The 14,816-nt window shown below is 27.7% G+C and overlaps 2 protein-coding genes across 2 annotated transcripts in view; one reads left to right on the top strand and one right to left on the bottom strand.

Annotated features, from left to right (window-relative positions):
• The window catches only part of LOC117181801 (potassium channel subfamily T member 2), a 387,410-nt gene that overhangs the window by 245,819 nt on the left and 126,775 nt on the right, over positions 1–14,816 (bottom strand). The window contains exon 3 of the mRNA XM_033374772.1: positions 6,008–6,107. Coding sequence (XP_033230663.1) covers positions 6,008–6,107 — 100 coding nt within the window. The remainder of the gene's footprint in view (positions 1–6,007; positions 6,108–14,816) is intronic.
• On the top strand, positions 715–3,553 carry LOC117181802 (U1 small nuclear ribonucleoprotein 70 kDa-like). The gene is made up of 2 exons (XM_033374773.1): positions 715–791; positions 2,090–3,553. Exons 1-2 carry the CDS (start codon positions 734–736, stop codon positions 3,463–3,465), a joined length of 1,434 nt encoding a protein of 477 aa, XP_033230664.1. The 5' UTR covers positions 715–733; the 3' UTR covers positions 3,466–3,553.

Below are 14,816 nucleotides of genomic sequence, written 5' to 3'. Positions count from 1 at the left end.
GTACGGTACGGTATGGTATGATATGATATGATATAATATAATATGATATAATATAATATAATATAATATAATCAAAATTTTTCAATGAATATTTTTTTTTTATAATGAATATGTTGCAAATAATACCAATACAATTTTTTATTTTAGTTATGTTTCTTCACCGAGGAAAGTAATCTCCTGATATCGACAGATAGTTTATATTATTTTTTTCCTGTGAAACTCAGTAAAGTTTCACAATAATATTATTGTGCTTTATAATATTATTGTTGCCATAATATTGTGATTTACGGTGATTTTACTAGGAAACGCCCGGTCGAGTATTTAAAAAATTTTTATATGTATCACGTCCTTTTTTAATATTCCTATCATTTTTTTATATTAACTGCGTCATAAAATAGCACATGATTTTCTACATTTATTCCTACTGCAAATATTGATAGCCTCACTAAAAATTGAAAATAAATTTCCTTCACGAATGACTATATTAAGTTACTAGTCACGTAAAATTTCATCATGTTTTTCCAGTTGAAATCACAAAAAACAAGTGCCTAAAGTACAGATGCCAAGGCTTTCCGCTCCATAAAGTAAATATGTGCTCGAAAATGTGCTCATAATGATTCTCAAAAATTTGGTGATAAGAGCAAGTATATATACAAAGAGGCGATCTTTTGGAAAATTAGTCGTAAACATCCGTGAAATTTAAGCAGAAACATTTTTTTTCCATCATGGGAAAATGAGGTTTTTGGTAATTGGTCTGATCGTCGCCTGTGTGGCCTTCGGCATATCTTTAGGTAATTGTATTTTCTAGAAAATAAAAATTATCTACAATATAATCCAATATTTAAAATTAAGATTCAACCCGGATAAAATCTACATTTCAAAATTCTACCGAAAATAATAATTTAAATTTGGCAAGTATAAATGAACTCGGCGCGATAAAAATATTAAACAAGATAATATACTAAAATCCCCGGGCTTTAAATTCAGTGTGTGCTAGAAATATTCTATCCCTAAAATTTAAGTTCAATAAAAAAAAATAATCTAGCTTTCCAAAGCGTATTGAAGTTTTTAATAATGATGAGTGCAAAATATTCTGAATTAGAATATGCGGAATGATAAAAATGAAGAATTTAATTCAAAAGAATATAAAACTACACTGAAATTGACCAAATATGTCTAAAATTCACTATTTTATTCTTTTTAAACACATGCGTATTTTTCCACTAATTTTGCAATTTTAGATAATTTAAATATATTAGAATATAGTTTTACTGTTGCCAAATATACATGTATGGGGCAGAAAGTTCTTTAAGAAGTAAAAAACAGAAAAAATAGACATGAGCTATTAAATATTTTATTTTTTAGAAATACACGTGTAAATATTTGGAGCCATAACACAGTAAAACAAGAAAATTTTTTTAGTGTTTTTTTTTTCATTTTAATTTTTGACATTTTACTGAATAACGGATGTTTTTATCAAATTTGTAGTAGTGTTTTATTATGGATTTTCATGGCATTTAAAACGACGAAGACCGTAAATAAGCCAAATATTTAGTTACTTTGAGTAAAATTACGCATTATTCAAATTAAATGATTAATTTTTTTCATTTAGGATATGTTGGAAATAATCGTGATAATTTACAAATGTATACATATAAACTTTTAGGCTCTTTTTCTCGTTTATCACATTTATTATAATTTTATAAAACTTTAAAAATATAGCAAGGTAATATTCAAATACTGTGATATAAAGTTTTAAATACATTTTTTCACTTAGTACAATAATTTAATTTTAATCAAACTTGGAAAAAAATTTAGCTGAGACAAAAATCTTATCACGTTCATAGTACTTATTTTTTTTCTACTTCAGTTTTTGGTCAGTCTTTATACATTAAAGATCTTCATGAAAATCTATGGGTAAATATTTCGACAGGGTACTCTAAAAAACCAATCATATCGAAAAAATTCTTCAAAAGTCCTAAATGCTGTTTTAAAAAGCCCATTATTAGTTGAACTGATTCAATCCTATTCCAGTCTGCCTCTGAATATGATAAAAATCCGATAGTTAATGTAATTTCTTATTTTCCAGACTATGGTGTTGCTCAAACAGCTGGAGCTACTCCAGCAGCGACAACAGGAGGAGCTGGAGGAGTTAATTCAGCAGCGGCTACAGGAGGTGCTGGAGGAGTTGCTCCAGCACAAGCAGCAGCAGCAGCACCAGCAGCAGCTCCAGCAGCAGCTCCAGCAGCAGCTCCAGCAGCAGCTCCAGCAGTAGCTCCAGCAGCAGCTCCAGCGGCGGCTCCAGCAGCAGCGCCAGCAGCATCAGGAGGAGGTTATTCTGGAAATACAGATCAATCAGGAGGTGATGGAACAGCGGATGCAACTTCTTCACCAGCAGCAGCACCAGCAGCAGCAGCACCACCAGCAGCAGCACCACCACCAGCAAATCCACCAGCAGATGGAGGACAAAATTCAGAAGCATCAGAAAGCCACAACCATAATAATTTAATAGCAGGCGGAATAGGAGCAATCTTCGGAGGACTAGGTACAGGATTATTTATGAATCGTAGATATAAAAAAAAGAAACGAAGATATATGCAACAATATGGATATCACGGCAATGGAAATGGTGGATATGATCATGAAAGATATGGACGTCATAACAATGGTCGACAGAATAGTTATGGATATGGAGGTGGTGGGGGCCATCCATATCAAAATGGTGGGAACAATAATTATGGAAGTGGTGGAGGCTCTGGATATACTGGAGGTTTTGGACATGGTGAAGGCTCCGGAACTGGACATTCTGGATATAATTCCCATCTTGATTATGATCATGAACAAGAACGTGAACGTGAACATGAACGTGAACGTGAACATGAACGTGAACGTGAACGTGAACATGAACGTGAACGTGAACGTGAACATGAACGTGAACGTGAAAAAGAACGTCATGAGCATGATCATGAAAAGAAACATGATCATCCTGATGATAAACACCCTGATAAGGACCATGGTAAACACCATGATAAAGACCATGAGAAACACCCTGACAAAGACCATGAGAAACACCCTGATAAAGATCATGAGAAACACCCTGATAAAGATCATGAGAAACACCCTGATAAAGATCATGAGAAAAAATCTGATCCTAAAAAAGATCCTAAAGATGATCATCCTCCAAATGTAATTGTTGTCCATACCGAGCACCATATACATCATTATCCACCTGATTATAAACCAGATGATCATAAAAAAGATGACCATAAACAAGATGATCATAAGAAAGATGATCCTAAAAAAGATGATCATAAAAAAGATGATCATAAAAATGATGATCATAAAAAAGATGATCATAAAAATGATGATCACAAAACAGATGACCACAAAAAGGATGAAAATAAGAAAGATGAACCTAAACATTATGAATCACCTTCACACCAACCAGAACACGCAACGAAATAATTTAATTCAAAAGTTATTATTTAATAAAAATGGTTATAAGTATTCTCGTTCATAATAACTCTTGTATCTAGAAGCTTTAAAGTAAAATTAGAGGCCGATATCAGTGCTGTTATATTTCTGAAAATTGAATAAATTCAATCAGGAAAATTGTGCTTGTGTTATTAGTGTGTAAACCTTTTTATTTATTTAATATATCGTCTGCTATAAGGTGGACATTTTTAATTTTAAAACATTTTTATGTCCTTTCAAAAAGTTATGAATATATTAATATTAGACAAATTTCGAGATTTTAATTTCTTAACATTTTCTTTGAAGACTTGGTTATACGTTTACCTTCAGCTTCAGACACAGATTTTTTCCTTATGCATATTCTTTTTACTTTTACTTATTTAAAAAGACACTGTACTTGAAAACAAATTTCTAGCATGAATGATGATTTTAAAGGCAGATTTGAAATTAAAAACCTAAAAATTTGGTTTAAAAGAAAAAAGACAAAAATTAAAGTATCTGAAATTGATACATCAGCAAATGGATAATTTCGGTAATTTTAAATGGCTACAAGTTTAAAGTCCTGGTGTTTTATGATGAACGCTACATGTTTAATTTTTTACTTTCATAGGTTTTCATTTTTCAATTAAAATTGAATTGGTTGAATTATGGTAAGCGTAATTAGCAATTTAAAAACTATTAATTTTTGAGTGTTTTAAATTTAATCCAAATAATTAAAATTATAAAGGGTCTGAGTATAAAAAAATTGTAATATCACTATTTTTGATGTTTATTTTTTAAAGTTATAAATTAGGTTCTTATTCGTTTAAGTTTTAACGTTTCGTGGTAGAAATTTTTCACATTTGAAATTAATATTTGTTTTGAAAGTTTATTTTTAGAATAATGCAATTAATTATTTTTTTATTGTAGAACAATTAGTTCAGTCAGCTTTAATGTCAAATTTGAAATTATTCAACTTCATAAGTTTTTTATTTTTAATTATTTAATTTCGCATGCTATAAGTATAAAAAATACAATTTCAATTCCCCTCAATTTTAACTGACCCAATTTTCAATTTTTGATTCTTAAAATATTCAATTTTAAACGTTTTAACATTGTCCTATTTTCGAAATTTGTATCTAAAATGTGACTAGTTTCGTGGTTTTCTAATTAAACCTAAAATCGTTTAATTTTTAGCGCGTGGACTTAGAAAATTATACAACTTAATTCCTTTTTCTAAATACTATAAATTATGGTAAATGATTCGTATATTTTTTTGATTTCAGACACTTGCAATTTGAAATGATTAATTATTGTTTGCAAAACATTTGAAACCTTATATTGTGACTTTTTCTCAAAAAATTAAATTTTTATTTTTTAACTTATCTTTTTACGAGAAAAATAAAATCTACTCGTCCTATCCAAAAGCTATTATAAAAAACTTCGTCCTTTTTTGTCTAAAAAACTTTCGGCTATTAATTTTTTTCTTCCCTTGTGTCGTTTTCCCAAAATTAATTTTTAATTTCGAAGCTTCTGTCGTTTGCAAAGAATTTAATTATTTATTTTGAATGTTATTTTTTATCTATAAAATTAAAACTACGTGTCTTTTAAAAATGTCATCCCAAGCAAATTGGCATATCTTTTTCGGCTGAAAAATGTTAGTGAATTTATCTTTTTTCATATCTTGCATAGGCAGACGGCAAAACGTAGTTTTTGATTTTTCATTATTTCCACAAAAAATCCAAAATTTGTTATGATTTATAGGATTTCAAAAAGCAACATTTTTGCTATTTCGATTTTTTATCATATCGTGCGTTGCTTAGCTTAAAATGTTAATTTTTGATTGTTATTTTTGTATTTTGAAAACGCCATAACTCTGTTAATTTCCTTCTTATAGAAAAAAGTCGAAAAAATAAACTGTTTGATTTTCTGAGTTCTACGAATAACTATATCGAATTTTGAAATCTTAAAAAAGTGGTCTTTTTAAATTTTTAACTAGAAATAAACTGATTAACCAACTTGATATTCAAATTAAGGTACTAAATGAGTATAATAAAGGCCAATTCGATCTGTCAATTATTTCAAAAGTTATCGTGCTCACAGTGAGATAAACAGGCATACATACGCATATAGAAACATACATACATGCATGCAGACAACCACCCAGGCATACATACAGACATACAAACACACAGATATACAGCCATACATGCATACAAACAAACATTATTGACTGTCAAAAAAGATTATTTCCAAAAATGTCAAAAATTCTTGAAATATTTAAAATAAATTCTAGTGGAAGGATGATACCCTTCGAGGGGTTTATCCGCGAAATATTTTCCAATACAGATTGGAATCGTTTGCAGTCTCTTATTCCATTCTTTGAATTCCTATACCCTATATCATGAGATTCATAGTTTTTATGTATAAATGTTTTATTATTTTTAAACTTGAACTTTAAAATTAGAAATGTTTGCTGCGCTCAAAATTAGAATTAAATCTTATGAGATTATCGAATTATTAATAATTAAATGATTTAACCATTAATACTTACCATGCGGCGTATGTAGGATCGTTGTCGGTGACAACTCGGAAAATGTACAGGGAGCATGTTAGTAGCTTGAAAAAAAGATTAGCCAATCGTATCCTGAGACCTGAAATAAAAAAGTTTTTAAATTAAAAATGGTAAAAATGTGGAAATATACAGAGTAAAAAAGAGACTCGGTTTAAACCCAGAAAGCGGCTTAATTTCAGGTATTATCAATTTAGAACCGTAGAATAAAATTCTCACTTATTAAAAAACTTTCTTGAATTAATAAAATAACCACTAAACTTTTAAGATTGGAAGCAAATATTGAAAAATTTATGTAATTATCGGAAATTCCTTTTTATATATGATCATGAAAAAGAGCATGACTTATTATTTTCCTTTATTTTAGTGGCACATAAAATGTAACATCTGTGAAATTCTCGAAGGGATCATTAAATTTGCGATATTAAACTCTGACCTATCCTCAACCCATCTACCAGAATTTTAAATCGATCTTATTCCCTGTATAAAGTTTTATATTAGGGATGTTTTACCAAGCATCATTGTTGTTAATGATGGTTCAAACAATGTAAATAAAAACCTGAAATTTTTGTAGAAAATGAATAAGCCTTTATTAAAATAGTGTTTAAAAACAGCGTCTGATTTAAAAAAATGTTTATTATTTACAGTATCTCATTATATTATTAATTGTATATGCTTTATAAAGATTATTTGGGTATGCCTTGAACCCTTATAATCTTTAAACTATGCTCTTTTAACTTTAAACCTTAAAATGTAAACGCTAACCTTCACCCTCTGAAATTTTACCCCTGAACTCTGACCTTTGTTAAATTGCCATTATTATATTTTTTGGAGTCTAAACTTTCACCTTTGATCCCTGATACTTGGCAGATTAAAACTTTAAACTTGACCCCTGATATCTTGAAACTTGACCCTTGAAACCTGAACTTTCATATATGATCGTAGACCACTAACTCTTTATATATTCAAACTTCGCCTTTGAGCCTTGACCTTTTGCACATGATCAATCTTGTAGAATTTATATAAATAAAAAAGAGGCAGTGCCTAATTTTATCATGTTAATGTATAGAATTTCTGAAAATGAAACCAAGAATCAAGGGTCTAAATTTGGACAACCACCATAAAATGTTCTTATTGTAATTTGAAAAAAGATCCTCTTTAAAAAATTTTTTCTAGATACAAAATAAATTTTTTTGTTTAGAAAAATATAAAAGAGCACAGAAAAATGAGAAGGCAATCTCAACCAAATCACCGCCTTTCTCTTATATTTTTTTAAAATTTCTTTCCTCTTTTTTATTTTTTATTGTTAATAAATCGCAATAAAAAAACATTAATAAATAAGATTCACCAAAGTTTCGTTACTTATAACAACACTCTTATGAAGGCAAGAAAAATGTAACCAGAATTTCTTCTTTTAAAGAGGATCTTTTATAAAGGTACAAAAGGACCATTTTATGGTGGCTGTTTAAATTTGGCCGTTGGATTCTTGTTTTTATATTCAGAAAAAATAGGATTTTAAATTTGATTTTTAAGTAAAAAAAAAAAAATAAATCAAATATAAATAATGTTGAATCAGACAGATAAATTTTCAACTAAATTTTTTAATTGAGTTTTCTTTATATTACAGTTTACATGGGAGGGTCCACGTGATTTACCTGTAAGATGATCATGATCATCTAGAGCACCTTAATATTTGATGAGAAGTTTGATTCGTAATTAATTCTATGTAAAAGTTTGCTTTGGCGAAGATTAAGGTACAGTTGATTTGCTATTTAGAATATAGCTCTATATACATATATAGAACATGAAGAGCTGTTGGTCGATTGAGCATAGTGTGAGGAATTTCTGTCAAATATTTACTCGCTCGTGGCCGGACTGTGCGGTTTGGGATGTCCACATCGACGTCAAATAGCCACAAAGGTCCGCCCTACTCAAAGTTCTCACGCTCGTTCAACCTTGTAGCAATGCAGCTTCCTGTATACTATAAATGGGGTGCTGTAAGCTCGACACGGTCCACATTCCGCTTTGATCTGATATCTGATATCAACCGGGTTAAATGCGTTAGTATGTATTGGGGGCTCCTTAAAAATAATTCACGCTTTTTCCAAACTCCCCCGCCCCCTCCACTCCTTCTTTGTCCCAAATAAAACACAAAGCTTTCGACAGGATGACATCACAAATACGTACATCCACCCCCTATTTTTCGAGTTTTAATTTCTTCTTCGATTTAATTTGATAAATGACTAAAATAAAACGCAAGCTATACAGAATCAATATTTTGTATAGTATTATTATTAATAAATAATTATTTATTTGTCTTAGGGTCTAGAATTACTATTTTTTAATATTGATTATTATTTCTAAATTGTGAAAAAACTGCTCTCAAGCTTCACTGGGATCCGAACTCAGATCTTTCAGATTACCGTTTTGATGCTCTTACCCACTAATAGGTAATTTTTCATGAACATAGCGGAATAGATTATTTGAGAATAGGTAATACATAGGCATTAACTAAAAATTTGAACTTATAAAAAGAAATGAATTTTCAAGAAAATTGTTGAATTTTTAACCGGATTCTTGAATTTTTTTAGCAAAAAGGACAAATTTTTCAGAAAACAATTACAGTTTTTACTAAAAGAGATGAATATTTAACACAAACATGGATTTTTAACAAAAAGGGTAATTTTACAAGTTAAAAATAAAATAATTTTTCTAACGAGATAGTGGAATTTTCAAGCTAGAAAGATGATTTTTTCGAAGAGCAGTGAATTATCAACATTAAAAGATGAGCTGAAAAACAAATATAATTTTAAACGAATAAAGTTGAATTTCTTCTGAAGGGTTGAATTAAAAAAGGAGGTTTTTAACAAAACAGCTGAAGTTTCAATAAAAAGAAATACATTTTTAAGAACATAGTTGAATTTTCAACCAAAAAGGATGAATTGTGCATTACATAAATGAATTTTTAATAAAAAAAGTCGATTTTTAACACAAAGACGAACTTCCTATAAAAGAGTTGAATTTTCAAATTAAAAAGTTGAATAGTTTAGAAAGTAAGTGACTTTTTAATAAAACAATTGAATAGTTGAATTTACAAGTCAGATTTACTATTTCTTTAGAATAAAGTTAAATCTTCGACTTGAAAAGATAAACTAACATTAATAAATATAATTTCCAACCAATGAAGATGAATTTTCAACAAACATCTTTATTTGCAACCAAGGAAGATGAATTTTCAAACGAAAAAAGTGATTTTTCTACAATAATAGAGGAATTTATATAAAAAATTGAATAGCTAAATTTCCAGCGAGTTTCTCCAGCGAAAATTTCATGCAAAAACTAAACTTCTTAGGTAGCTATTAAATTTTTAACTGAGAAATAATATAAACTTTTATTAAAGTGGAGCGAATTTTATATCCTAAAAGGCGTATTTTCAACAAAAAGGTTGGACTGAAAAAAAATGTCAAACAAAATTATTCAACTTTTAATCTAGAAAAGTGGATTTTTAACAAATAGGTTGAACATTCATTTATTAAAAATTATGATTTGCTTGTGAAAAACCTAATAGTGGAAATTTGTAAGAAAAACGATAATTTGTAAATTTAAAAGACAGAAATGATACACTTTTAGTTAAAAAATGAATTTAAAAAAATTAAATTAATGAAAGGCGTGATAAAAAAAGAATTGAAAATATAACATTTTATAAATTAAACAGATTAAAATTAACTTTGAATAGATTATGTTTTCTATGGGTTTTTTCAATGTTACTTAAACAGATAGTATATAATATATACCCTCTAAACAATAAGTAACTCTCAAAATATTGATTTTAGAGAAAATTCCAAAAAATGAAATTTTTTATCTCTATCTCCCCAAAGACTGTTTGGGGAACACTATATGAAGTCCGATTTGCTTCAAATTTATAAAGTAACCTTTTTTTGATTTAGAAAAAAATATGAAGGTACAACATCATTTTTTTGAAGTTTATGCTTTTTGAAACACCAAAACTTTCAAAACAACCAAAACTTTACTATTCCTATTCCAAAATTTAAATTTTTCGATACAATCGTCCTGAAAACGGATAATATTGTTGTTTTTTTAATTCTTAAAAATATAATGCAATAAAAAGATAAAAAATATGCTTTATTTTCATTCTGTCTTCCACAAATATGCCCTTTTTTTATTTGAATAAATACTTAGCTTGAAAAAAGAATTTAATGCACTATAATTAAACGTATGGCACATAAATTAAAACAAACAATTTGAATTATGAGTAAACAAAAACTGGATGAAAGGAACTGCAAAAACGTGGAAGTTTATAATGTAAATATCATCTTGCGTCGGAGAATAATAATTAATGAGAGAATTTTTAGAGATAGAAATCAGATGCAACCATAAAGAAGAAAATTGTTTTATTTCGTTGTGTCTGGTCACATCGCGTTTTTACTACTGTATATGTTTCTGTTTGCTGCATTTTATATTTAATTATGGTTATTTACGTAGTCCGAATGCTAATATTTGGAGGCAATTTAATCACACGAAACAAACAATATGTGAAAATATTCCGCCCAGTACATAAGTATTAATATTTAAATTATTTATGTTAAAGGTAATAAAAGTTGTAAAGTAAAAAAATAAAATCAAGCACAAAATCAGAAGAATTATTGATGGGTTATTCTATTGTCAGGACCTCTTCGAATTAAATAAAAGATAGTTTGGAAAAAATTCATTTTTGCGAAGTTATAAAAATTTGAATTTTTATAGTTGTTTTTTTTCAACACAATTTTTTTCTAAAACATGTGAAACTTCAAATCTAAATAAGATATTTACGTTTCCTTTGAGCATCTGGTAGAGTTTGTGGTCCTTTTTTTAAATATACTAGAAAATTAATATTAAAAAAAAATTTGGTTGTAAATTGGTACGTAGATGAGGAAGAAATCAGATAAGTTTATTGCGTTCTAAACTATTTTTCTGGTTAGGATAATTATTTTCCATCAATTTTTTTGTAATCCTGAAAAGAATATCCTGATCAGAAATATAGTTTAGCACGTATTAGGCTTACATGCTTTCTTCTTGAATAAGTACCAATTCATCAAAAAATTCAGGCGAAAAAAGGTGGGGTGGTTGAAAAAACAAACTGAATATTTTCAGGAAAACTGCTGCAATTTCGTTAGTTTAAAATTTTTCTAAATTTGATCATAATTTTAAAAAAGATTCAGAGACTGTTCCGGGTGCTTAAAAAATCTGAACATCTCAATTAGATCAAAAGTTACACGTATTTCAGAAAATGTGTGTTAACAATTTAAATTGTCGTAAATTTGCGAAAATTGATTTTTTTTTAATTTTAAAAATACGTATCCCCTTATTTCCATTGAAACTATACTCTATTATAATTTTTTTATGTTGTGCCTTATGCTTATTATTTAATGACAGTAATAGAAAATGCCAGGTGTTTTTTTATTTTATTCCTCAAAAATATAATTTCGTTTATTTTATATAAGAAAAAGAATAATTTATTGAAATAATTTATTGAATTATAATTCCTTAGATTAAGAAAAATGCTATTCATACATTTTCTAGTTTTCGGACTTGTATTCATTTTATATTCTATAAATTTGACTTTTTTCACCAAACACAAATGAAATATTGATACTAACGTAATTAGCAGCATTTTTGTACTTGTAATGTTTTTAGCAGGATTAAATTAGTTTTTAGCAGGATTAAATTAGTTTTTAGCAATAATAACAAATCCGTATACAGTAATAAATAGTTATGATAATATTTCAATTAAATTGAATCTAAAATCATAGGTTTGTATTTGCATATTTTGAAAATGGTTAATTTGTTTATAAAAATGCAAACCTAACTATATGTAAGGTGCATTGATTTGTTAAATTTTTAAAAATCATTAAAAAAAACCTTTTAACGCATTATTTTTAGCATTATGAAAAAATTTTTTTTGGTTGCAGTTTCGTCCGCATGTTAGAAATCGAAAAAAATGTTCAAAAAATGAAAAGTTTTCATTATAAATCAATTTATTTTGAATCAATAAAATTTTTTAGAATTAATCTAGTATCACACAAACGCTAATATGTTTGTGTATATGCTAATAGTATTTGTGCTAATATGTTCCCGAGATATTTTTTTTTAAAAGTTTTCAAAAAATGTCCTGACTACAAATATCTTGGTTAGGTACCTCAAATCCTGATAATTTTCAGTTTAAACCATTTGTTTTTAAATTTCATTGCGTATTGAGAAAATTTTTTTGTAAATTGATTTTTGCCCATTTTAAAAGCAAAAAGAAATCGTCCAATCGAATGAAAACGTAAAAAATTTTTATTTTTCCTCATCGATGCTGCAAATTATTTTATGAAAATTTTTTTATTAATAGATAATGTAATTTTCTAATAAATTGTTAAAACAAAACTTGACTATGAACCTAACCAAGATATTTGTAATCAGCGTACTTTTTGATATTTTGAACAAAAGATATTTCGGGGTCATATCCCTGCATACATAAGTATTAGTGGCGAGTGTATTGAATATATCTTTTTTGAAAATTAATGAAAAGCTTTAAAATTTAAAAAAAAAAAAACAGAAAAAATTTTAATATTCGGAAACAGGGGACCTTTTTTACCTTTTTAACAAAAGATATCTAAGGGATAAAGTGCATACAGAACTGTTAGTGGTGACTGAATGAAATATGATATTTTTCTTGAAGATTGATGAAAAAAATTGAATTATTTTAGGAAACAAGAGAAAAATATTAAAAAGTTGACAGAATATAAAACTGAACAAATTCAAGTTCCTGTTCTACATCGTTTATGAAATGAATGTTTCTCTAGGAATTTCCGTTTTGGGCTCAATGCCAAGCTGCTTGATTGTGATTTATCGTACCTGCTCTCATCCCAGCCTTCAACTAAAAAGCTTTCCTTTTTCTGGGATTTGCTCTCTACCTTCATGTTTATTTATCTTTTTCGTGAAAAGCTGTTAAGCTTCTGTTAACACAAACTCTAAATTCTTACAACCCTACGAAATCATTACGCTTGATTGCATATTATTTATTACAACAGCGATCCATTAAATACTAAAAAAATTGTTATGTTAAATTGCGAAAAAATACGTCTACAAAAAGCCTGTTGGCTATTTTTCAGTTTTGTGCAAACGTTTTTTCCATATAAATAAAATTGTAATAGTTTACCGAGAATTTAAAAATTATTTTTTGTAACAAAAAATTGAACTATTCCTTTATTAGTTTAAAACTGATCTTTTTTAGTTAAAACGTCAATAATTTGGTTAACCATTTATGTATTTTGTTGTAAATTTATCTTTTTTGGTGAACAATTAAACTTTTTACTTAAAGATTCAACTACTTGGCTAAAAGTTTAACAACTTCGTTGAAAATTCATTTTATTAGTTGAAGATCATATCATTGGTTGAAAATTCAACTATTTGCAGAAAATTATTTTTTTGTTTGTTAAACATTTAACTTAGTCAAAAATTGAAGTATCTTGTTAAAAATTAGTTTCATTTGTTGAATATTAATCTTTTAGACTGAAAATTGAACTATTTGTTGAAAAATTAACTTTCTCCGTAAAAAATTTCTCTTTCATGCTTGAAAATTCAACTGTATTCTTAAAAATTTGCATTTTTTTATAGAAAATTCTATTATTTTCATAAAAAATTCAACTAATTGGTTGGAAATATACTTTTTAGTTAAAAATTCAACTGTTTTCCAGAAAAGTCGCCTTTTGGGTTTAATAATTCAAGAATTTGGTGAAACTTTTTTTCCGTTGATTGAAAAACCAATTCTGATTGAAACTGCAACATTTTTGTGTAAAATTCGTCTTTTAGGTTTAAAAACGCATCTCATTAGTCTTACTATTTTCTTTTTAGTTGAAAACGCAACTTTTTGTTTGAATCATTTTTAAAAATGAACTTATGGAGAAAATTGAAAAAGATTTAAGAATATTAAAAAATATTTGCTTAGATTTCTAAAAAGGGTACAGGGTTTTAAAGTAAAATGTTTCAATTTGGTAAGATTAAAAAACCAAAAATAAAATCGAGTTAATTCAAGAAATATTTAGAAGATTTGAAGAGATTGAAAAAGAATTTAAAATTGTAAAAGATTTAAAAAGATGCAGATTTTTAAAAAGACTTCAAACCACAAATTTAAAAGCTTTAAAAGAATTTTGAAACATGTGAAGTAAATAAACAAAATTTCTTACAATCTCTTAGAAAATTTTGAAGATTTTAAGGAAATTTTTCTACATTTTAAATAGTTTTTCAAAATTTTAAGAAAAATTTGAGAACACAGAAAATATTTTTAGGAATTTAACAGTTTTTGTATAGGTCAACTTATCAACTATTTATTATTTCTATTCAACTTCCAAAAATCCCTTGTATTTTTTTAAAAGGCTCGAATTTTTCATCATATTTTGTAAAGGCCTGTAAAATAAAAAAATTTCAAGCTGATCTTTTAGATTATCTTTTGAAATGCGAGAGTAGTTCAATAAGTCCTTAGAATGAAGTATAAAAACAATTTTTTTGGGTAGATTTTTTTTTATTTTTCAACATAATCTCCTTGGAGCTCCATACACTTGGTCAATCGCTTTTCAAGTTTTCTTAATCCTTCAGAAAAGTGCGTTTTCGGAAGTTCCTCAAAATAAGCACTTACAGAGGCAATGATATCTTCGTTGTCTGGAAATCTCTGTCCACCGAGCCATTTTTTCAAGTTTGGAAATAAGAAAAAGTCACTGGGGGCTAAATCTGGTGAATACGGTGGGTGTTC

Source organism: Belonocnema kinseyi, chromosome 10, assembly GCF_010883055.1.
Source record: "Belonocnema kinseyi isolate 2016_QV_RU_SX_M_011 chromosome 10, B_treatae_v1, whole genome shotgun sequence".
Lineage (NCBI taxonomy): Eukaryota > Metazoa > Arthropoda > Insecta > Hymenoptera > Cynipidae > Belonocnema > Belonocnema kinseyi.
The sequence above is the reverse complement of the archived record's forward strand: the minus strand, read 5'-3'. Positions and strand labels throughout refer to the sequence as shown.

Coding starts and splice junctions, on each gene's coding strand:
- LOC117181802 (XM_033374773.1), top strand. CDS start 734: ATGAGGTTTTTGGTAATTGGTCTGATCGTCGCCTGTGTGGCCTTCGGC. Junction 792..2,089: donor GGCCTTCGGCATATCTTTAG/GTAATTGTATTT, acceptor CTTATTTTCCAG/ACTATGGTGTTGCTCAAACA.